General features: G+C 40.3%; 1 protein-coding gene across 5 annotated transcripts; it reads left to right on the plus strand.

Moving 5' to 3' along the window:
- Positions 1–321: 321 nt before the first annotated feature.
- Positions 322–24,332, plus strand: mtmr14 (myotubularin related protein 14). 5 transcript variants are annotated; one of them, XM_005452214.4, is made up of 21 exons: positions 324–598; positions 701–1,185; positions 1,645–1,793; positions 3,587–3,695; positions 4,399–4,474; positions 5,735–5,795; positions 6,606–6,728; positions 7,632–7,705; positions 8,354–8,424; positions 8,506–8,580; positions 9,236–9,302; positions 9,568–9,699; positions 11,155–11,240; positions 12,607–12,683; positions 13,357–13,393; positions 13,620–13,690; positions 13,777–13,841; positions 16,148–16,280; positions 17,122–17,295; positions 19,239–19,445; positions 20,976–24,332. In XM_005452214.4, the coding sequence occupies exons 2-21, from the start codon at positions 1,051–1,053 to the stop codon at positions 21,154–21,156; spliced, it is 2,103 nt and encodes a 700-aa protein (XP_005452271.1). In that variant the 5' UTR covers positions 324–598; positions 701–1,050; the 3' UTR covers positions 21,157–24,332. The 5 variants fall into 5 exon arrangements, with proteins under 5 accessions (XP_019214063.1, XP_005452271.1, XP_005452270.1 ...); XM_005452213.4 differs by having other exon boundaries at positions 324–556; XM_019358518.2 differs by lacking the exon at positions 19,239–19,445 and having other exon boundaries at positions 322–556.
- The last annotated feature ends 1,174 nt before the right edge of the window (positions 24,333–25,506 follow it).

Consider the following 25,506-nt stretch of genomic DNA (forward strand, 5'->3'; position numbering starts at 1 on the left):
AAAAATTAAAATTTTACAAAACAAAAGCAACAAAACAAAACAAACCTTTGCTCATTTTTTCTGTATGCATAGACCGAGCTCTATAATTTCTCCAATATAGTTTCTCATATGAAAGTAGTCTGCTTAACCTGGCTAGGATAATTAGAAAGGTAAGTAAAGGTAAGGTTAGTAAAATCATCGTTTTGTTTACTTTAATTCTTAACACTGTGTTTATTTCCGATCAGATACTGTGATCAGATTGTTTACGTTCAGGCACACGAACGGCCCAGGAAACACCCAGCCGTAGTAAAGTAGTAGTGAGTCCTTCCAGCTGATCCAATCAAGCACCACCCATTTAAAGGGGGTGATGGCTGTCACATGGTTAAACCTGCTTCCTGTTTATCGGCTGTTTTACTTCAGTCTCTGTTTCACAGATTGCGACACCACTCGGTATTGTTGAGGCTGTTATCCACTTCTATTTTGCTACCTTACAGCGACAGGACAGTTTACTGTATACATTTAACCAGTTTATGGTCGTGGTTTCTAAGGAGACAGGAAGACATGGCACTGAGGAAACGTGAGTAGGCCGGAAAGGATCCTGGAGATTTCCTGACTCCAGGTGACGGGGAGTTTTACTTTGTTGGTGCTGAGAGATGAACGAAAGTTTACCCTATGTCAGAAAATAAAATGGCTGTTTATTTATGTTGAATGAATTTACCAGGGCTTTGAGTTGGCGGAAAAGACGAACGATAGGCTACGCCTGGGGACCTGAGCTAGCCCGTTAGCTAGTCTTGCTAACCTCTGTAGCCTGCAGCGGCAGCAGCTGTGGTTTGAGTAACCGGCTTTACGGGCAGGCTAACAGGTTCTGTTTGGAGAGCGGAACAGTTCGCTGGTGCCCTGAATTCAAGAAGGCTCCCCGGCTCCGGCTCCGGCTCCCTCAAGCGGGCAGTCAGGAAAAAGCTGGCTGGGAAGGGATGGCCTGGTCGGTCTCCCCGTCCCAGAGGACAAGGCTCAGCGGTGTTTGAAGGAGGTCGAGTGCGGCTCGAAGCCACCGCGGCGGGTCGAGGCACTATGACGGACACCCACCTACCCACGGCCGGCGGCTTCCCGGCTCCCGGGCTGTTGGTCAGAAAGAGTGAAGAAATAACGGATTTGATAGACCTGTTTTCCAAGACGCAGTACAGGGCAAAGGAAGTCACTCCTCGGGTACTTCTCTTTTCTCTCTACTTCAGCTTCATGATAAGTTACTACTTTTGCTAAGGATGCGCCGAATGGCATTTGTATTAAATCAGTCAATTTAAATGATGAGTTGCACTGAAGACATGCTCAATTCGGCAAAAGCATATCCAAAAAGTAGTACTTAACTTGCATGCATGTTATTTTAAGTTGTATTGCTCAAGGTAGGCTCTGATGATTGTGTGGACAATGTTTAGACATTTGGCTGTCATATCCATTCCAGTTTGACTGCTCAGTGTCTAATAATGCAATCTATGGGGATGCATTTGGACTGTGTGGCTAGAGTCTGCCATACCAAAACAATGGAATCTGATATTTTTATTTTTTTACTTGCCAGACACTTATTGTCTTTCCACATGAGCCTTTTAGACTATAGTATTATCTTAAGGAACCATTAAGGGCTATTAATATAATGTTTATCTCCTTCAGGTGGAGGTCATAGAGAAACGCTGTCTGCACCTGTTTGCCAGAGATTACAAGTACAGCATCATCCAAAACACCAACGGGGAAGTGTGTGGACACTACCCCCGACAGATAGTTTTCCTGGAGTACGAATGCCTAGATGTGGAGAAAGACAGGTATATCGCCACTGCTCAGTCATCCCATCCTTTTCTCCCCTGATACAAAGTTCAGCCTAGTTACCAATTACCCACTTGTTTGTTTGTGTGCCTCTTCTATCCATGCACACCTTATTATGGTGTGGGGACCAAAGATCATCCTCTGTCTGCAGCCCCTCTGAACACATAAAGGAGGCAGAGGGGTAAAGTGACTGTTGTGTCACATGGAGTCAGTCACATTGTAGCAGTGATTCAAAAAGGCCCTCTTTCTCATTGCTGATTCATGTAGTGCAACTAATTTCCAGTAGAGTGCTAGAAATAGATGTGTTAAGACAGGAGCGAAATCCTTCACATGCACAGCAAAATGTTCCCATTTAATATCTTGTCAACTGGTTTTACACAGTTAAAACTCATACATTGAAAAAGACCTTCTCTTTCAGTTAAAGTGATTCCAAAGTTCATGTCAGCTGAAAAATTGTGGAACACACAAACCTGTTTGCAATTAATGCAAGTGTGGAGTGTTTCAGTTAAGACTTAAATATTCCTTTTGAATTCATTTACGTGCAGCCATGTTTCCAGAAAAGTTTCAAAGTGTCAGTTAAAAACCAAATGCACTTTCTTACAAATGTTTAAGTTGCATGTTAAATTGAAAAATGGCAATGGACTGTGCATATTAACTACTGAGTATGATGCAAGCAACATGGTTACAAAAATGTATTTAGTGTATTTATGTAAATGTATTTTAGTAAAGACAAAAGTGCACTGAGAATCTGGAAAAATGGGCAGTTTATCACTAAAATGAATGTTTAAGATTATCCTGAGTTCCACAGGGTTTCAAGTATGTCGCAAAAATGTTGCAGTGATCTATAGGTGGATACAAAGTTAATACCAATATTGCAGCTTGCATCTGCAAATACTAGCCTACCAACAATTGATTTTGAGGTTTTTTTTTTTTTTGTTTTTTTTTTGTTTTTTTTCTTGGTGGAAAGAAGCCTCCATCATTTAAAGTGAATTTGAGAAGATTTTATGATGTAATAAATGTTTGCATTATGGGCTAAAAAGTATGCCGAGTCATCTGTTAAGTATCAGTTATTGTCTCTAATCGTTAAATGACCTCTGGCCGCTTTATCACATTTGATCCCCTTACTTTAGGTAATCCTTAGGTGTTTTTTGTGACTGCACTTACATATAGTTAAGTGTCGGCAAAATATTGGTGGCTATTTAAAAAAAAAAAAAAAGGAGAAAAAAAAAAAAAGTTTGTAGCAGAAGCTGAACGTTCCGCTCAGATCTTACCTTTGGTATACATCAATTGGAGAGCAACTTAGTTTCCTCCTAGTCACTCTTTATTGCAAAAGGCCTCTTATATGAAAGTAATGCCAATGTTTAAAGAAGCTCCTTCAGCAGTGCAGTGTTCCTTTCCTGCCACTGCAAGCAATTTTTATATTAGTTTAAACTTTCAAAATGGACCAGTCCAGTGAGTTTAGGCGGGTGGCAGGATGTATAGTTAAAACAGTCAAACCAGAGCAATGTATGAAAATGCTGAGGGCTTTAATGTGTCAGTGTGCTGAAGTTTTTCTAAGAAAAGAGTTTTTAAAAAAGCTGTAACTGTCAATTTCATTTCTGCTATAGTGGTTGCAGTTATTTTAGTTTTTGAAACTGGGGGAAGATCGGCAATATGACCGTAAAAGGTTTTTAAGATTTATCTTTATTGTAAATTTGCATAAATGAGACTAGTTTCATTTGGAGCAGAAATTTAACTGCTGGATTCTGTTGTGTAGTTAATGTGCAGAGCATGTGGTGGTTTGTGTGTACAGGTTTGAGAGCACAGTGCAGATCTCTAAGCTGCAGGACCTGGTGAACCGGAGCAAGATGGCTCGCTGTAGAGGGAGGTTCGTCTGTCCAGTCATCCTCTACAATGGCAAGGTATCTATATTGGTCTTGGTTGCATACAACTGTTCTTTTTCCTCCCTGTGACAAAATTCTGTTGTCAAAGGTGTGATCTCCTCATTCTGTGGTTGCTCCTTGAACCTTAGCGCTGCAGCATGCACAAACAAACTTAACACTGCCGCTTGTGAAGCAGGGAAAAAAAAATGTACTCAAAACAAACCCAACCTGAATAGTTGGAGGTTAAAAATGCGGATAAAATGTGTACAATGCCAATAAAGAGAAAAATCAAGCTGACTTGTGGAAGGAGAAGCTCGTTTGAATTATGTATCCTTCTGGTGTTGATGTGAGGAACCAAAGGGACGCGGGAATGAGTGGCAGATAAATAAGGGCCAGAGCATCTTGGACCCAATTCAGCCTGCATGCATCAAACTTAAGTTTATTAGATCTGTGTGGGTGCAGTGAACCTGTAACACTCTCTAAAGATTACATAGTGCCAGCACCAGCTAATGTTACATCTGTGTTAAGGCACGAGGCGCTGAGGTACAATGATTCTAGGGTACTAATGCTAACTGTTCGGCTATTTTGCGAGGCCATAATTTTGGTCTGACTGACTTTGAGCATTTTCCTTCTTTAAGAAGTAAAGTAGCTGAAGGTTCAAAATTTTCAGTTTTCTGAATGTTTAAATTTGACAATGATTGAAATATAAAAGGTGTCGTATTCTTTGCTTGCCATATTTTAGCATATATGCCGATCATCCACACTGGCAGGCTGGGGGGAGCTGTATGGACGCACAGGCTACAACTACATTTTCTCAGGTAAAAAGCACACATCTGCAAATGGCTTAAATTTAGTATAAATGTGAAGTTGTGGCTGACTTATTTTCATAATAAGTTTCAGTTTAGATTCTGACCTGTGAATAGCTGCAGCACTTTTCTTTCTGAGCCTTTGTTTTGACTGAGGGTTGCCTCCACTGAAAATCACAAACTCATCAGGGATGGCTACAGTCGTCTCTGTTTTAGTTCCCTTTTAACATCAGTTGAGGGGAACGTGTGCGGGTGGGTGGTGGAAATGCACCGAATATTAAGATCACTTAGCATTTCTCAGACTGCAAAGTTCACCGCTGTGGTACAGTAGCTGTACTTCCCGGCAGTCTGACAAATGGTGCCATTTCTGCATTGCTGCACACACTGAGACTGTATGAACTAAGTGCAAAGATTACTTCTGCATTACAGGAGCTTTCAGAAAATTCTCCAGAGACTTGGGATTGACTTTTAGGAATACACTTACTGTTAATGGAGTGAAAACTGCTAGATTCACACATGCAAATTTCTTTGTGCATTTGACTACACAACTCTTAAGAGTGCATTCACTGTTTACACCCTATTTTAGGACTAGTGGGTGGAACAGGGTCCTAGTTTCAAGTCTGCACACTGGTTGGGCCTTTCTCTGTGGAAGTGTCTTCCTTTGATGTGGGTTCTGCTTGGGTACTCCAAAGATGTGTGTTAGGTTCAGTGATTATATGATGAGGTGAATGTGAGCTTGCTTGACTGGTTGTCTGGCTCTGTTAGCTCGGTCTAGGGCAGGGGTGGGCAATCTCAGTCCATGAGGGCCGGTGTCCCTGCAGGTTTTAGATCTCACCTTGGGTCAACACACCTGAATCACATGACGAGTTCGTTACAGGCCTCTGGAGAACTTCAGGACATGTTGAGGAGCTAATTTAGCCATTTAAATCAGCTGTGTTGGTTCGAGGACACATGTAAAATCTGCAGGGACACCGGCCCTCGTGGACTGAGATTGCCCACCCCTGGTCTAGGGTGTACCTCACCTTTTAAACATGACAGTGGGGTAGGGTCCAGCCCTCCCACAACTCTTAAATGGATGAGTGGAATAAGATGGCTGAATGATTTCCCACTTCCATTAAGGTGTTAACTTTTCTCCCTTTATTGGAACAATGTTTCATCCGATGCTGCACTTCTTATGCAAAGTTTGCAACAATTAATATTTCCAAGCCTGTATGTGGAGAGATTGACCTGACTAATGTTTTCCTGCTATTTTTATAATTTATCTTTGTTTAGGGGGCAGTGATGACACATGGACTGAGTCGGAGGAGTTTCCAGAGGATGACGGCGTAGTCAGGTAATGGTTACCTTATCTACAGTACAGACAGGACATGGCTCTGTGGGTTAATCAGGACTGTGGGATAGCTTTTTTTTTTTTTTTTTTTTTTTTTAAATTTAAGAATTGTGTTAATCTCATGGAGTCAAAGTCTCATCTGTGATAAACAAAAATGAATTAATCCATTCTTAACAATGTCTAATAGGACTTCTGTTTTTAAGAGAAAAGTCAGAATTTGGATTTGAGGCTAGGTTTGATGTAGTCACTGATGTGATCATACAGGGTTTTAAAAAACACAAACAAAACCCACCGAATTCAGAGCCTGGATATTTGGTCTTGAGAGTAAAATCTTAATTGTTTCTTAATCCAATCATTGGTTGACAACTTGAGAAATAATTTAATGCTGTAACACATCTATCTCAATCTCCGAACTTTCATAGCTTTCATTTTACAGACTTAAGGTACATATGACTGCTCATTAGATGAGAAGCCAAAATATCTCAGATACTGAGGTCTAATCATCTGCCTGGTCACTGGTTATGTCACTCCATGGGAAGAGAAGCATTTGATGTGTAGCTTGCTAGAGAGCTAGCAGGTAATCATTTTTGTCTAAAAACTAATAAATGTACAGCAAGTACACACATCTCTGATGACAGCCCCTCATCCCTGCTGTATTTTGGAAAGTGACTTGTTTTCCTCCTTCAGTGTTTTAGATTATTAAATAACAGTTACTATGTGGCATGTGTCAGATAAATTGTCTATGCTATCATATAATTTTTTTTAATTTTTTTTTAACATTCCTCTATATCTCTTCACTTTTCTCCTCGTCAGGAACGGTGACTCCCATCTCTTCGATAAGGTTCGAGGTTATGACATTAAGCTGCTGCGTTACCTGTCAGTTCGCTACATCTGCGACTTAATGGTGGAGAACAAGAAGGTTAAGTTTGGCCTCAAGTAAGGACCAGATTGCACTGATTCATTCACATTCTGTGCCATTTAGGTCAGTTTCCTAGAAGAAGAGGTTAGAGGGAGGCTTCTGATGTGGCTACTCAGTTTAGCGTCAGATTTTTGTCAGTTCTGTTAACAGCTGTGCAGTGTGCTTGGGATTATGGTGAAGTCTTTCTTTTTTTTTTTTTTTTTTTTTCTTTTCAATTTACTATAAACGGCTATGTCTAGAGCACTGCAGTCACTGCTGCATCATTCTGTGTAACATAAGGTCTTATCCACAAAGTTGGGTGTCACATGGAGCAGATGGAACTGCTGTTTTGAGGGACACATTTTTGATTGAAAATACATGGTGAATGATGATGAGGCAGGTCAAAGGCCAGGAAAGTGCACAGAATGGTGCAAGTTTTAAAAAAAAAAAAAAAAAAAAAAGGCCAGGAAACGGTTACAGTGTGAAGCAGCAGTATTAACAACTAATACACTACGAATAACAGGAACACTTCAATGAAGTCGAGTAATTTTCGATAGAGTTCCAATTTTCCCCCCGAGTGCTGTTCTGACTCGGATTTGTTGTTTTTGTTAATTCATTTGTGAAAATATGAACAATTTAATGGTGGTTCTTGAATGAAACGTTTGTGCAGATGCATTTAATTGCAAGGGCAACTTAACCTGGTTTTTTTTATATTTTGCAACATTAAGCTTTTTAGTAAATTTTTAAAAATATTGTCAGCTTTAGAAAGGTCAGAAACTGCATTGCTAGTTTATAACAATAAAAAAAGCTTTTAATAGAATGGTTTATTTTCATGTTTCTGGGTGGCTGCTTTGCCATATATGTTGCCCTTCAGTCTTGGAGTAATTTGAGATTGTGAATACTTATAATGCATCTCATTTGGTTTCCTTGTGTCTCTGCAGTGTGACATCATCAGAGAAGGTAGACAAGGCCCAACGCTATGCAGACTTCACTTTGCTTTCTGTGCCTTACCCAGGTAAGGACCCTTTCACCAGAGCTAGGTGTGCTTTATCAGCCAGTAATGGAATATGAGTGGGATTACAGAGGTGGTCCATGAACAGCTGTGACTTGTAGAACAAAGGCCTCAATTAATGATAATATAGTAATAAATTAACTACCATTTGTTGTATGTGCTTAAAACTTTATTACTACTAATCTTTCATAACATGTAACTGTGCTGTCTACCCACATTAAAGCTCTGGGATGTTGTACTTTAAGCTGGTAGAATTTGTTCAATTCATAAAACCTTCTGCCAGGCAGAAAATATTTGGAAACTAGGCCACATTAATCCCTTTGACATTTTATTTATTTTTTTGTATACTTTCATTATAGCTTGACTTTGGGTTGATTTACAGAGGAGTTGTTTGTTAGTCGCGGCAGATGGCCGCCCCTCCCTGAGCCAGGTTTCTTCCTGTTAAATGGGAGATTTTCCTTCCCACTGTCGCCAGAGTGCTTGCTCATAGGGGGGATGGTGGAGAATATGATTGTTAGGTTTTCTCTGTATTATTGTAGGGTCTACCTTACAATATAAAGCACCTTGAGGCGACTGTTGTGATTTGGCCCTGTACAAATAAATTAAATTGAATTAATCTACTTTTTACTGTTTTTTTTTTTTTTTTTTTAGGATGTGAGTTTTTCAAGGACTACAAAGACAGAGATTACACAGCAGAGGGTCTAGTGTTTAACTGGAATCAGGTAGAGAATCTGCTCAGACAGATCAGGTACTGGTTAGAAGTCAGCTCTGTATTAAGCATTCTTCTTTGTATCTTCTGACAGGACTTTGTGGACGCTCCTTTGACAATCCCCAGGTGCTTTACTCACAACTTGAACATTGACTGGACTCAGTACCAGGTTAATTTTCTTCTCTTGTCTTCCTGCTTTTTCCAAGTTCTTTATCTGCCATAACTGTCATGTGCTGCTATTACTGGTGTTATAGCTCCATCTGTTGTCCAACTTGCATGGTTCTTGGGTCGTTATTCATAACTTGACTGCTCATACACTAGCATCACGAGAAGTTGTTTGGTTTTTTTTTTTTGTTGTTTTTTTTTAATCCCCCCCCTGATGCTTTTGCTTTTATCCTGTAATGGGTTGAAATGATTTTTGTAATTTAAAGATTTATTCAAAACACGAACAAATTGTCACATTTATAGTAATATTGTAGTGTCTTATAGTAATGTTTAATTTCTGAGTTAAACTCAGCAATAAACAGTTGCTGGTGTAGTCAAGCTGATTTAAAAACTGTACAGTCAAACGGTGTCTGACCTCACAGAATGTTGTTTGAGTCCACAAATGTAAAGCTAAATGGCAAAATGTGCATAAAATAATTGTCTTCCTGGGTTTTAACCTATTGATTTGTTAAATGTGGTTGGAGAAACTAGCCAAGCTTTGACACACAGTATGAAGGATGTTTCCAATTTAAGATGTAATCCAGTAAGATCATTTCCTGAGTGCAAAGTAAGGTTTTTATCACACAATTGATGTTTGTTTCTCTGTGAAAACTGTCCAGTCATGGGACCTGGTGCAGCAGACCCAGAACTACCTGAAGCTACTTCTCCACATCATCAATAGTGATGGTAGGTGTGTGTGTGTGTGTGTGTTGTGGATTGGAGGCAGCTCAATCATAAATATAAAGCTACAGTCAAAGTCATTGTAGAAGGAAAGCTTGCCATTAACTAGCTACCTTGGTAACTCCTCTCGCAGTTATTTTATGTTCTGTCAGAATGAGTGGTAATCTCGTTGGTCACTGGGATGCAATATAGAATCAACTGTCAAATAAGAAACCAGGTTTAGCATAAGGTTTTACTAATTCACTTCCTGTTTTGGATAATTCTCTGGCAGGAAAAATGGTTAACCACCACCAAACAGCTGTAGACTTTAAGGATTCTTTGAATAGACTGTTACTGTTTCAATGTCCAACTTCTAACAGAATCTGCGTAGATAATCAAGGAACTACAATGTCAAAATGCTCAGGTCAGTTTGTGTTAAAACATTGGTTTTAATTCAAGTTTAAGATGTCTTAACCAGTTCATCATGGTAACCACAGTAGCAGGACTGTTCCTTAACCCAGTGTTTCCCAACCTTTTGGAGCCACGGCACATATTTCACATTGGAAAAATCACACGGCACACCACCAAACAAATGTCACAAAAAGCATATTGATCATTTTTTCCCCGTGCACCAGGGATAACGGAATTAGTTCGGTTGGTCACCTGTATACCTTTTTTTGCTTTCTTCTGACCACTACTCATGCTAGGGCCTTCATCTGGGTCAGAATTTTCTCCAGGACCCAGGTCAGACTGACTACTTTCTTTTCAAATATTTATCTATTAGTATTACACGCTGCGTTGTCTCACTCACAGCATGACTATTATGTAATTTCTTCATCTTCTGTTTTACTGGTAGTTGGCAACCCATTTAATTGGAGCTGGTAGTTGTACTGCCCTCTAGTGGAAGAGGATGTAACTGTTCTGCCCGTTACTCACACTGATCGCTTAGTACTAATCAGGTGGAACCAGATAATCTTCCACGGCACATCTGATCATTTCTCACAGCACACCTATGTGCTGCAGCACAGTGGTTGGGAAACACTGCCTTAACCTAATTAATGGTCTGTGTAGCCATCTCAAATAGCCAAAAAGTCTTAAATAAGTGTGAGTTGGCAGTGCTTTATTTATTGTCAGTGAAGGTTCTCAGTCATCCAGGTCATCGTAGTCTAAGGAGCTTGCAAAGAAAAGCGTCTGGACTTTAAGTTGCTTGAAGATGTTTCACCTCTCATCTGAGAAGCTTCTTCAGTTCTAGTTAGAACCATCTTCAAGCAACTTAAAGAAGACAGACGCTTTGCTTTCCAAGCTCCTTAGTTTATTTGTTTGTTCATTTATACTACCTCAGATATTGGTACTATTTTATTTTTTTAATTTATTTTGTATGATTTAGAATACAGTTACACAAACATCTTCATTTCAGCACACCAGTTGAAACTAAATCGGGCTAATAGAGTATAATAACACTTGTAGATGGTGTTTAGCATGATTGGGTCATTGCGGAGGATTATTATGCCAATTACTGTCTATTGTTTTGTTTGTCAGATTGCAGATCAATAAACACGTTTCTCTGGATTTTCCTGTACATCTATAAATTTCAAGCTGTGGAAATTTATGAAGGCAGAGTTCATCGCGGAACTGTTATACTGGCACTCTGTGTCATTGCAAAACAGAATATGCATGTTGCTCAGTCTCGGTACTGTTGTCTTCACTTTAATCATTCAGTATTGTTTCCAGTTCAGTACACAAGTTGAGTTCATCTATCAAGTTCATGTTACACAACACTTCTGTACTCTGTGGTGCATTATGTACTCTACCTATTCATAATACTCTTGCCTTCCAGAGAGCGCTTACAGTATTGACCTCTAAGGTGTTGTCATTTCAGATGATAGCGGCCTCCTAGTGCACTGCATATCAGGATGGGACAGAACGCCATTGTTCGTGTCCCTCCTCAGGCTCTCTCTCTGGGCAGTAAGTCTTTTCTATTCTTGAGTGGTTTTTAAATCCTTTTTATTTCCCCCTGTTTCTCCACATGACACCAAATACCTCAATGGGTCCTTCAGACCTCCTTCATTAGACTCTTGTAATCCCATGCTTAATCAGTCTGCCACAAATCCACCACTGTTCCTTGTGTCAATTTTTGCTGTGCTGTAATTAGCCTCACTGTATTCACCACCGGGGGGGGGGGTTTGAAATTCCAACTCATGTTTATGCAAAAAAAGTCTTGTTCTGAAGATGTGACCCACATGGCAATCTTCTGATAAAACTACAGACTGCATAGGGAGTTGTTTTTAGTAGGAACTGAAACTGTGATCTGTGGCCAACTAGTGAGCTCTGTCATGGGGTGCTGATACTGTATAGGGCACAGGTGGCGGAAATGGCACAATTAAGGTATTATGCCATAGGGACTTTCTGAATCTTGTTCAGAGAGCAGTTCTGCTACCTTCTCTAGACTTTGACATGTTTTACGTTGGCCAATATGACACAGCACCTCTGTAAAGGGCAGAAATGCCAACTCTACTTTTTTGAACTGTATCTGTTCTGATTTGGAGATGTGGACAAATTGGTGAAGCCAGTGTAACCAGTACCTGCATGAACTGGAAAGTTGGTTCAAGCACTTTTAGGCTTAGCTGGGGTGGCTGTAGCTCAGGTGGTAGAGCAGGTCATCTACTGATCGGAAGGTTGGTGGTTCAATTCCTGGCTTCCCCTAGTCTGCATGCCAAATATCCTTGGGCAAGATACTAACCCCATGCACCCCGATGCATCCATCGGAGTATGAGAGTGTGTGTGAATGTTAGAAAGCACTAAGAAGTGCTTGTGTGAATGGGTGAATGCACAAGTTGTGTAAAGCACTTTGAGTGCCCAGAAGAGTAGAAAAGCGCTATATAAGAACCAGTCCATTTACCAAAGCTACAGCTGGTGGTCCACAAGGCTGTAGTCCAAGATTGTACAGTTGAAGTGAATCAATGGCCTGAGGAACATGGTGGAAAAGCGGCAGATTTTTCCTTTTTATATAGTCACAAATTACAAATGATAGATATATAGAGATATATAGAGAGAGAGAGATATAGAGATAGAGAGAGAGATATATCTAGATATAAATAATAAAAATAAATTTTTTTTTTTTTTTAAACCATGGATGGTTTCACTTAAGTGCATGCATTTAAACTAGACTGCTGTCATGCTCCCATGTGCTTTTCCTGAGAGAAGTCTATTCAAAGTAAAGTGAGCACTTTACTTCTACTAAACATGTACACAGTACCTGCTGAAGCCTAAACCTACTAGAACGCCACCTGCAGTGCGAGCTGTTTGACTCAGTTATTCCCATCTTTCACAGGATGGTGCAGTGCATGCCAGCCTGGAGCCCACAGAGATTCTGTATCTGACTATCGCTTACGACTGGTTCCTCTTCGGGTAAGAATGTTACATCTGTCATTTCATGACTTCACAGCAACTTGTTAAGCCATGGTGATTTAGCCAGCAGAAATATGTCAGAGGTGATTTGGACACTTCGTAGTGCCACCTGACTTGAGAGACACTTGGTTGTCTGCAGTACATATTTGAGATGTGACTGGTTAATGGAAGAATGGGAAGGTAAACTTGAGACGTGCAGCATTTTAGATAATTTTAAGCCTTTTTTGGGGTGTGTTGTGTTGTGTGTGTGTGTTGTTGTGTGTGTGTTTTTTTTTTTTTTTGTTTTTTTTGGGGGGTTCCATCACCAAACAGCTTAAACTCTGTCACGGGACTCATGATTCATGAACTCATTTTCTGATCTTACTGGAATGACTGTACAGAGTTGAAACGGCTACTTTTTTTTTTTTCCACTTTCAGGTTCAGTTAGTTTAAAAGTATTCAACTAAATATGGTACTGTGAGTTTATCCCAAACAAACTTGGATCAGTTGAATATATGGTGCACTGTAGTTTAAGTATCAAAGTCCTTTAAAGCTACCCTCAGGTGCAGATATTGATGTGCTTCATCAACTTCTCGTGTGTGGGTGGGTGTGGAACTATTATATTATAATATATTATGCTGAGGAGGTTTGGCAATGGGCAAGCTTTTCAATCATTCCTTTTTTCTCCTTCTAGTCACATGCTGCCAGATCGACTCTCCAAAGGGGAAGAGGTACTTGTATTTAAAATGAAGTTGTAGCTCATTCTAAAGCCAGTAAAAATGACACTTGACATAATCATTTAGCTTAATGTGGAATAACAGCTCCTAAATACATTTTGTGTGAATTTTGGTTTGTGAAAGGCTACATGCACTTTGTGCACCTCTTGCTATTAACAGTTTCTATTTTTGGCTCAATGGTTGCTGTTTGTTTCATCAGACATTCTTCTTTTCTCCTCAGATTTTCTTTTTTTGCTTCAATTTTTTGAAGCACATTGTTTCAGAGAAGTTCTCTACAGTTAAAAAGCAGAGGTGTGTTTACCACATTAACTAGTCAAATTCCAGCTGTGTGGATTCACTATCAGTTGTTCACTAGTCTTTTAATGTCTGACCTCAAGTTTTAGAAGAAAGAACTCTCACTTCAAAGATGGTGATTTCACTGTGGAAGAGCTCTGCCAGTTGAGTGAGTTACTCTTGCATGCTTTCATCTGTAGAAGCTTTGACTGATATTTCATGGATCTAGCTAATTAATTAGATTGTTTGAGAGCCTATATTATTGTAATATAATATAACACCAAATGCACCACTAAATGACACAGGAAATCATTCCTGCTTGTAAAACTCCTTCTAATGCCCAGTACACTCTGCAATAGTTACACCCTTTTGCACGTTCTCTACAGTAAATAACAAATGACAAAGTTTTACAGTTTAAAGTAAAATGTCAAACATATATATTTTACCTCTGTAGTACTCTGGATATTTATAATTGAGCTATTTGTATATATTGGAGCCATTTCTTATGTTTTATAAACTTTGTAATATATTGTATTAATTAGTTCAGTCTGTTACTGTTGTCTTGGAGCAACTGTAACCACATAATTTCCTTAGGGATTAAGGTATTCCAATAATAACATGTAGTATCAAAAGTTCAGACATGCCTAACCACTGTTATTTAATCTAGTGAAATGTAAAGTGTTTAGCTTTGTTCTGGAATAGTAAGGTGAGTGATTGTGGAGGCCAGATCGTTTTAAGCAGAACTCCAATTGAAATGGTTTGGGATGAGTTGGACAAAGAGGACATTTTAATGATATGGTGTGTTCAAAGCTGTGACTGGTACTTTACTTTTTACTTTATTACTTAGTTACTTTTTAAAAACATGATACGCAACCTGAAAACGTAATAAAGCAATAGACCTTTCAGCCCAATTCAATTTTTTCTGCATAATCCATCATATAAAATTGAATCAAATGGAAAAAGTCTCTTTTTAAACCTTGTTTTAAGTCTTTTAACTTTATGTCCATTAAATAATCTCCTGAACAGACAAGTGTAATCCAGTTTAAGTACCAATATTAAACAAAAAACAATTTAACAATTAAATTATGCCATAATCTTTGCAACATCTGTATTCAGGAAAATTAAGAAGCGCTTTAAACTGCAGAAAATGTGTTTGACAAACTCAACACAATGTAACTTAAACATCCTGTAAATGGCGCTGGCTCTCACTTTAGTAGGAGAAATTTGCATGGACATTTGCAGCTAGCATTTTAAATTTGGGGTGAAATGGGGTCAATGCAACTCTTAAGGATGCATGCAAATATTCATTAGTCAGTTGTGAGTGAATTTTGTCCATTCATCTTTAAATGCCCAATTTTCATAGTCCACTTCACGTATTTTCGACAAAGCCATCTTCTTTTACTCACTCATCTGTGCAGCACCAAGTCATAATTATACTGTCAAAAAGCCTGAGCTCCCAAGCTAGGAATTTAGCAACCCGCATTGTGTGTTTGTGTTGGTGGTGCAATATCACCACCAGCTGGCTTGAAGTGTGGACCAGAATGTTGCTGACCCACATAGTTGCCTGACGCGCCTGTTCAAAAGTCAGCCACAGCAGCCGGCAGGAATAAAACATTTACCTACATGGTAAATGAGAAAATGCAGTCTGGAAAAAAACCCTCTTGGGGTCCGGATTTGGACTGGAGTCCGGAGGTTGGGGACCCCTGATCTATGTTACAGCACGTCACACTATGGTCTTTACATGACTTTAGCTTTGTGACATGGCATGTTGTTCTGCTGAAAACGGCCATCAGAAGGTGGGTGCACTGTTCAGCAACTATACATAGGCAGGCTTTGGCTTGTATATCTATATGGACATCCTAATTGTGGCATCAAATGACCATCATTTGGCACTAATGCTGTTATTCAACAATTCCCAAACTCTTGAAAGAAAGGTATTGAGCATTAAGCAGTCTCTGGTGCTATGCTAAAGACTGCAGTGGGGGCTCATCCTACTTGCCTCTGGTCTGATGCAATGAGACTTTTAAGTGCCTAAAGCAAAACAATGAGACTGTGTGATTTTTAAAGTGATACTTTAATCTTTTATAAAAGTGCAAGCCTAAAATCCAAAACTTGCTGGAACAAACTCTTAACCTTTAATGTGGTAGTCGCATCAGGGTGCGTTTTCATGTCAGACTCGGTTTCATAGGTGTAAATGGTGCTTTGTTCAGGCCTTTGCTGTAGTGTTTAAGGACCACACTGTCTCAGCAGCAGATGTGTGACTGCAGAATCTTCAGGGAACTACTCCAGCCTTCCCCTGTAAAAATTTCTTTGTTTTATACAGCTAAATAATATATTTAGCTGGGGTGGGGGGACAATACAGGAGCTCTGGGAGAATTGAAGGGGGTGTGTGTGTGTGTGTGTGTGTCTTTTGTTGGTTGGTGCTACTCAGGCTCTACTGTGTGACATGTTTGATGAAATGCAGTTTCCTTTCAGAGTCCAGGGACCGTGGCAGTGTGACTAGTTTGAGCAGTGACTTTTCCCTCATCACTGAAGAGATGGCTAGTGGATCAAGCTTGACCAATGACACTGTGGACCTGGCCTCCAGTCAGCCCCAAGCCTCCAACTGGTCAGCACCACACATGCTCACAAAATTTAAGGATTAATTTCTCATAAAGCATCTTTAGGTTGATCTTTTCTTCCAGTTATTGCAAGCTTCTTAGAATATTTATACTGTTGTATAATACATACTGTCCAGTAAAAACAATATAGTAGAAAACACAAATATACTCTCCAATGGATAACAAAAGGTCTGCAAAATGCATGTAAAAGCTTTTCATATTTTGATGAGAAGCTCCATCCACGCAATTACACTTTACCTCATTTAAATATTTTTGTTATTCTGTCTGCTTGAGACCCTCCTCAGCTATGCAGGGCAAGTTGAATGGAGTCACCCAGGAATCTGATTGGTTATGTAGAGGTGCATGAATACCATGTAAATGCTCACCCCCAATCATTGCATTGATGTTTCATAGGGTGTTTGCATTAGGCTCCAGGTACTTTCCTCAGTCAGAAAGCTGCTTAATCTATTATTAAACATTTTGCAGTCATCGTATGCAAGCTAGTTGGAGTGAATTGGAAGGTTTCTGTTGTGACCTCATGCTGGACTAGTCTTGTCTTTTTCAACCAAGGCCTTAAAGTGTCTGAAGTTGATGTGTCATCTCAAACAAGTTCTTTCCATTAACAAGCAAAGGAAATTCTCACAGCTCCAACACATTGCAAGTTTAGAACAAAGAATTACTTGTGGGAGCAGGATTTTTTATTTTTTTTTTCCCCCCCCACTTTCCAAGCCAAAGATGCCTCGTCTAAAGGGTACCACTAACAAATACAACCTCTAACTTATGCAGTGGTGATATCATTGGCCTCAGATAACGAGCTGTTGCTAATGGTTATTTGCTCTCTGCCCTCAGGAGAAAAGGCACCACTTCCTCTTCTCCAATGGTGGTTTGGAATAAACAGAACCCTTTGGACGACCGCCTCTCTCACACAGCAAATGACGCCAGGTCTTCAAGCTCCTCATCCAATCAGTCGGAGCATGGCGACACTCGTACTGGCAGCAGCCCATTGGCTGTTCCAGGGAGAAGGTGAGGGAGTCCATGTAGCTTAAGCCGCCAGTTCAAGTTTGCTCAACTGCGTACTTTTACACACTTAACACACTTAAATTTTGGACAATCACCAGATGCACCTTCTCAGCTCTGTTGCTTTTCCTTATGAACAGTGAAATACACTTGCTACGACAGTGCAACCACTGTTGTCATTTGAACCTGTTAAAATGTTCAGTGCCTGGTTTGGAGTGTGTTCCACTTCCTCTATCTAACGGTCTCGTCAGCTTCTTGGTCAGCTTTGAATTCTTCTTTCATTTCGGTTTCCATCCCATTTCCCTTATTTTGGGTTTAACTGCGCTGTTTGACCTATTCAGTAATTTTCCAAATCAGATAGCTTGAAGTTCTCAGTCACTTAAATGCTGTTTTGTTTTTGTTTATTTTGTTGCATAGTACCTGCTTATTTCCTTTATTACAAAACTGCAACTGCAGAGAGAAACTCTGCAGTTTTTTGCCCCCCCCCCCCTCAGTGAAACAGAAGTCTAAACTTGCTGCCTTTTAAACAGTCTTAGAAACCCTGTGACAGGTACAGGAAAAGGCACAAACCCTCTGAACACTTAACACTAAACATCTTAAGGAAGACAAGATGGTCTACATAACATGCTTCTTGCAGTTGTACGCCAAAAAACATTTAGTCAGTTGTACATAACAGACTTGCTTTGTGAATGGATTTTGACAAATTGCATTCCACTCGGTCATCAACACAGCATGACTTTTTAAGCTTTAAGTGATTGTATTGTATAACTGATTTTTGCAAAATCCATGCAAAGCTCCGATAGTATGCAGCTGCATCTAAAAACAACAAACTGCCGTATGCTAAACAGTTTCAGCTTATTCAAACTTGCAGCATCTTATTAATTTGTATCACATTTTTCTAGCAAGAATACTTGAATAAAATGGCTACATATATGAATCTGGTATATTTTATTTATGAGACTATTGTGTTCCTGGATTGTCCTTAACAAAAAGATTTAAAATGTATGGTAAGAAATACAGGCATTGGTACCAGTGTTGAGACTCGGGCAGTATTTGGCTTCTCCAAAACTGGTGCAACTGTTCAAAGACACAGGACAAAGTGAAGAATGGAGTGCTGTCTCCTTAGAAATCAAAATCAGTGTAATCCCATTTGAAGGCTTTAAGATTCCATATCATTCAGCAGTTACAACACGATGTGCTAGATGTATGACATTAGAATAACACTATGGTTTTGAGAAAATGGACCTTTTCTAATAGCACCTATGTAAGGTAGACCCTACAATGATACATGCAGAAAGAAACCCAACACTCATGACTCCCTATGAGCAAGCACTTTGGCAACAGAGGGAAGGGGGAAAAACCCCTTTTTAACAAGAAGAAACCTCCAGCGCAGCCAGGTTTAGGGAGGGCCATCTGCCACCACCGGTTGGGTTGGGGTAAGGGAAGGAAGACGAGACAAAGACATGCTATGGAAGAGAGCCAGAGATTAATAACAAGTACAATTCAATGCAGAGAGGTCTATTAACACGTTGTGTGGAAGCCTTTAGCAAGCTTTAGAATTAAATTTGTATTTCAATCCATTTGCTATGCAGCTATTAAGAAGCGTGGCGTGAACAGTGGTCGTGGAGGTCATGGGCACCTCTGGAGTGCCAAAAATCAAGATGACTGTGGACCCAAAGCCTAAAACATCTTAGATGCATTATAGGCACAAAACAGTGATGGGGTTGTTTGGTGTGTGTTTTTTTTTTTTTTTTTTTTTTTTTAACACCACTCGTTATCAGGATACAGCTAGTTTGCTAAAGATTCAGATCTGATGCAGACTTGAAACTGAGTCGGGGTATCATAAATGGAGATTGCTCCAACACCAATTATTTCAGTCATGCTACTGATCAGGATGATGAGCTCTGGGGGGCTTTCTTTTACTTTTGTCCCTCTTATCTGTCTCTCAGGTTAGCAGCGGACTGTGCTCGGTCAAGTTCCTCCCTCTCTACAGATTATGGTAGTTGGCAGATAGTTTCCGGTTGTGGTAGCATCCATGACCATGCCCATTTCCCTCCACCTTTGGCCTCAGCCTCATCCTCCAACTCATCTACTGCTATCGCTGCCTACGACTCCCCCCTGCCATTCAGCTTTCAGGATGAAGCCAGTGGACGAATGTAAGTACCTCTCCACTGGTAGACAGGTTTCAGTCCTGTAAGAGATTTGTAGATGATGGCATGGTTTCATAGTCTTAAACCTGGATTAAACAAGAGGTTCACTTCCCAGTGGGACAAGGATGTAGAAAAGCAGACTGTCACCCTTTTCTCAGTTGGTAACAAACAGCTTAGACTTCTTAAATTAAACCACGGCTAGCTTTATGCTCAGGTATCTCATCCTTCATTCCAACACTGGATTTGTTTGCCGTTAGAGGGTCCACAGTTTACTGTGAAATTTTCAGGTGTGTGTGTGTGTGTGTGTGTGTGTGTGTGTGTGTGTGTGTGTGTGTGTGTGTGTGTGTGTGTGGGTTTTTTTTTTTTTTTTTTTTTTTTTTTTTTTTCCTGTGCCTGTTTAGGCACTGTTTACTTTAGCAAATCAGTAACCATAGTTTATGCTGGGCTGTATGACTGGGTGTAGTAAGATTTTGCTGGTTTCACAGTTACTTTAGCATTGTATTTAGGTTTGCACGACAAATTCTTGGTCATTAGTCTGTATTTCTTTTCATTTTATCTGTCCCTATTGTTCTTGACTATAACAGTGTTTCCTGGCTGTTAACACACTGCTGTGCTACCCAGCATGGTAAATTGTCTGTGTCACAAATGTTGTGCCATTGTGTTCGTCTTGTTTTTGAGGTGACCGTGCTAACCACTGTCACTTAACAAAGTTCCTGGTTTGGACCCCAGGGTGGGGCCTTTTATGGAATTTGGGTGTCTTCCCAGTACCTTCCTACCAGTCTAAAGACATGCCTGTTTATCACCGATTCGGACTTGTTCATGGCTGTTAGGTTAATTGTATGAATATATGAGTAAATGTACCACATTTGATCACATGATCAGTGATGGTAGAGAAATGCATAAATGTCAGTCCATAACAAAAAAGTTGACATCATAGTTAGAACCATGAGGAGGGTGGACATTTCACAGAGGTCCTCTTACTGGGGAACACAAGCTCTTTTGGCCAATAACAGGATTCAGAGTTTTAAAAGGGGTCTGATGACTGTCTAGTGCTGGCAGCTGTACCAGTGCATAAAGTTGATAAGGTGGAGTAGTGTTTGCCATGGAAGATCAATCTAATGAAAGCGCTCAAAGAGTTAGGCACATTAGATATAACACTAATGTTTGACCATATTTCAAACTACAATCACATTAATATCTTGCCATTTGTACTGACATAATTGACATGAATAGTGCTACTTCTAATACAGCAGTATCATTAAGTTTGTTTTGTGTATTTCTCTCAAACAAAAGCTTTGATTTGTCAGGAAATTATTTATTTATTTATTTTTTTTTTTTTTGTTGGAACCAGGGCACTGAAATGTTCAGTAGCGATGGCTTACTGCCCAGTAGACGATGAGAATTAGGGAGATGCATTTCCACTGGGTCCTTCCTTTGACTCATCTGCCTTCTCTCTGGTCTCGGCAGGAGATGCATTTTCTCAGACCTTTAGCTCCCATCTTATCCCCGCCTGCTTATTTCCTTTGTCCTCTCCAGGTGTTCCTTCCCCTCTGAGCGTCAGGCCCGTCTGGAGGCAGTACGTGAAGCCTTCTTGGCAGCCTACAGCTCCACTGTCGGCCTCAAATCCTCAGCTCCCAGCCCCTCTGGTGCCATCTCCGGCCTGCTGGAGCAGTTTGCCCGTGGGGTAGGCCTCCGCGGCAGTAACGCCATCGTCTGAGCCTCTTGATGGGACCTTGGACCCTCCTGCCTACATCAGTTGATTCAGCATGTCTGTGCCAAACATCCCCTGTTCAATTTTAGGGGTGTAGCATTATTTTTTTTTTTTTAAATATTTTAATATTTTTTAACATGCCCTCCATTTTATTTTATTTTTCCCCTGTGGACTTTAAATGTCTGTGGTTTTGTCACATTCAGGAAGGGCAATGGTTTCAGCCACAGAATCAAAAAGGGATGGTAATAAATTTAAATGGCTTAGAGGTCTCCTGTTATTACAGTGTAAAGAATTCTGCCTTGGTCTGTTTATAGATTTGTAACTCCATGTCCAGTAAACAATATCACTTGATTTCTTTTGCTTATGCTGCTATTCTTCACTGATCCAAACAGCCGAAAGTTCTGTAGTTCTACTGGGCAGTGAAAATGAGACAAAGAACTTGATTTTTTTTTCTTCTTCTAAAAACAGAAAATATTTGATGCTGTTCTGATTTTGAATTTAACACAGTATTTTATCTGATCTGTTTTACTGCATAGGGCTTCATGTTTGTGGGGGTCTAAAGTTAAAGGGCTTTTGGTGTTGATGTTCCCATACAGGAAACTTTTAGAATTGTTGACTCCTGCGGTCGTAGTAATCCATGTCCAAACTGGTTTTAAAATGATATTCCTGGCCTTACCTTATTTCACTTGGTTTGTCAAGCATACCAAACACTTCAAGCTGAAATTCTTCACTAATTGCGAGAGGACCCTTAATAATGGGGTTTGAACCATGAAGTGTTTTGGGTGTGGTTTTTTGGTTCTTGTTCCCCCAATGAAATATGAAAGCTTTAGCTGAAAGACTTGCATAGTCTGAACATTGTCAACTTGTTTTGAAAAGAACTGAATTATGCTGCTTTCTTATTTTATAAACTACTCAATGCCAGATGTTTGGTGCCTTGAAGTGGAACAATAAATTCCACAATAAAAAGGACTTGGTAAAAACTGAAATTTTTCTTCTCCAATGCAGTTTGGCTTTAGTTGGCGCCATTAACTGAACAAGCCAAATGTTGTCTATTTGGTTATTACTCTGTTTGAACCTCTACTTTGACTGGTGGAAACAGGACTATGCCTGTGCGGAAAAAGGCTGGTCTTAACCAGCTATCAGCAACAGTCTTTTGGAGCGTTTCAAGCTGACTGCTAGACACTGCAGAGGTTACACACTTAAGTCAAAATGCTAAAATTTGTATGTATGCATTGCTTTTAAACACTTGTCCAGGGAAGCTCAATATCATTCTACATGCAAATAAAATTAATCTATGTGACAGACAGATCAAATATTTGCTTTGTAATTTTTGTAGGAAACGCTTAAATTTCAGGAGCTAAGATTTACATTAACCATTTGTTGAGTTGGGTAGTTGCAAGAAAAAAAACTGACCTTAGGTTTATGTGATACTTTAGTCTTCTATAAAAGTTTATAAGGACTGTTCCTTCATAGCTCTCGCAGGGTTGAATTTTTTTTTTTTTTTTTTTTTTAATTTAAACCTTGCCAATTACAGTATCACCATATTGAGGCATATCTGTTAATGGTTTAGTGACTGTGAAGAAGCACTGAGCATTGTGGTAGCAGATATGAACTAAAGGCCTTTTCGATGTTTCTCGTCCCTCCAGTGAAGGGAGGTCCGCTTCGTTCCTGCCAGTACTGAGATTCCTGCCCAGCTGTTATCACACATTCACCTCCTTTCAGGTCACACGTGGACTTTCCTGCCCAGTCAGTTGGGTCAGTTCATACTTAAGTTGTAAACTAGCCTATCGGTGTTGCCAAACTGTTTGACAGTTGCTGTACCTCAGGGCCTTTCTGTTGTGGCTTTTTTTTTTTTTTTTTTTTTTTTTTTTGCCCTCTCTTAATTCTTTAACACTGGATGAGTCTTCTGTCCAGTTTCAGGTATATTTTCTGTTAAATGTGTGGGTTTATTTTTAATTTTTGCAATTTTTTTGTTAGAGCTTTGTTGTCTTAAGAGTTGACTGCAGTGAAATCTGTGGGGCTTTCATGTGGTTGCAGTTTGTACAGTGACATAACGCTGAGTTTTATGGAGATTGATGTAGGATATCGGGCAGCAGTCATTCAGTTCTGCCTCTGTAAATGGCAGTTGCTGAAAATGACTGGTATCATAATTTTATTTTTTTAATGAATATAAAATCCTCTTTTGGGAAATGTACTCAGGATTGAGATGAAAAGGTTGACACCAGTATTGTTTCTGGGATAAGTGCAGAGCTACAACAGAATGTCTAGCCATGATTTGGATCAAGAAAGATTAAACCCTAGTTTAAAAGAGCTTTGTTACATAGACGGTCTTGTAGGAGAGCGGAACAGCTTTGAACTTTTTTTTTTTTAATTCCCCACCCTGAAAAATAAAATTTTGGACAAACTTGAAGCCAGCAGTTTTTCCTTGGTTGAGCTAGGCTATTCTGACTCACTGTCCTTGTCACATGCTCAGCCTTATTTTCACTCTTGATCCATCTCCCAAAATCTTGAATTGACAGAATGTTTCTTTTGCTATGCCTAAAACCAAAGTCTGTTTTCTTTATGCCTCAGATCATGAGCTGAGGCGTTTTAAGTCACTTGAATGCTTACTGTGTCAGGATGATTTTGAAATTGATCTTGATACAGTACTATCAAGTACTTTGAATGTGGCGCATACCAGTTCTTTGCACGGGCTGTCAGTGGTTTAATCTTGTACTTCCAAAGAGACTAACGGAACAATCTGCCCTGTTTGATGTAATGAAAGTCTGACTGTTATGACCCGATCTCCCTGTCAGGTTTTAAGCTTTCTCCTTAAATTCAGTTCTCACATTTATCTCTGGTTTGGCATAGTATCTAGCATTCAAAAAACATTGTCAATTTTCTTTTCTTCATTTACAATTTTTAATAAAAAAAAAGAGGAAAACACGCCACCCTCAGTCTCTCTCTCAGTTGGGGTAGATTGTTTCACAAATGAGGTTTTAACTTGTTGAAATGCTGCATTGCACTTGTCTAGTGTCCTCTGTGTAGAGAGTCTTCTTCTTTGTATATCTGATGCATTTTTAAAGAATGCTAATTTTTGCCTTTTAGGTTATCAAATGCCATTACTTGTTGATGGATGTCGAGCTACAGTTGAAAGTGACTTAAACTCCAGGTAGCAATTTTGAATAAATGAAGAAAAATAATTCTTGGTCAAAGTGATTATTTTTTTTTTTTTTCTTTCGTGGATAAAGGCCAGAGAAACCTATTCATTGTCATACAAGTGAGAGGCATAATCTAATTATATCATTGTAACCCTGAAGAACCCGACACGACTCAGGATGCTCTTTTAGATTTTTATTTTATTCACACTGGCTCTGTTTGTGGCTCAGCACTTTGCAGTGCTCACTGCTCTCTCTGCTGCAGCCGAGCCACCAACTGCCCACTGCCCCCTGGCCTATGGACCACTTTGAAGTTAAAAGGCTGGAGGGCCAGATACCACTACGGTGGGTGTTCTTCCTCTGCGGTGGGGTCGGGTGGGCCACACAGTGCCCTGTGGGGCTTGGTCTGGATGGGCCTGGGCTTCCTGCCCTTGGTGGATTCTGGGAAATGGTGGTGCCTATGGGGGTCAGCGGGGGAGTTGGTTCGAGAGAGGGGGTACTCTGCCCTCCCCAATCCTTTCATCCCCATCCCCAAGTTCCTCCCTCCTCCCGCTCCATCACACCACAGCACATGCAGGGCGCACCCAGCCTTGGCAGGTGGGGGTAAGTACTGGCTCACTCCCAGCGGCTGCTTGGTGGGGCCTGGCCCCCCTGGCTCGGTTGGGCCCCTTCTAGGGTGTGGAGGGGTCTCGGGTCTCTGTGCCCCGTGATCGGTCCGTACTGGCGTAGCTGGCTGCTAGCGGCGCCTGCAGGCTCGTCGTTGCACCTCCCCGTGGCTTCTGCACCACAACCCTGTCCGGGGCTCCCCTCAGTTCTTTTCTAGGTGGGTGGCGCGACTGCCCCTGTGGTGGTCCTCCTTGGGCTCTGGGGGGCGTCTAGATGTCTAGGGCCTGGATCTCCTCTATGCCTGCTTCATGTCCTGTGGGGCAGGGCTGTGGCTCCCCACACCTACCTACTATTAGACAGTTACATGGAGAAACCTTATGAATACAAGTGCGCTTACACACTCGGGTGTATAAACAAGTACTCACAGACACACTATCTTGATTAGCTGCTACCTCTACACATATCATGCATTATTAGTCCTGTCTGCTGCTCAGTCACATTCAATATTTACTGTTACTTATGCTGGTTGTTGCTGTGGTTTCCCTACTTTGTTTTATATATGTGTGTGTGTGTGTGTGTGTGTGTGTGTGTGGGGGGGGGGGGTTTCTCCTGT

This window comes from Oreochromis niloticus, linkage group LG5 (genome assembly GCF_001858045.2).
Source record: "Oreochromis niloticus isolate F11D_XX linkage group LG5, O_niloticus_UMD_NMBU, whole genome shotgun sequence".
Classification (NCBI taxonomy): domain Eukaryota; kingdom Metazoa; phylum Chordata; class Actinopteri; order Cichliformes; family Cichlidae; genus Oreochromis; species Oreochromis niloticus.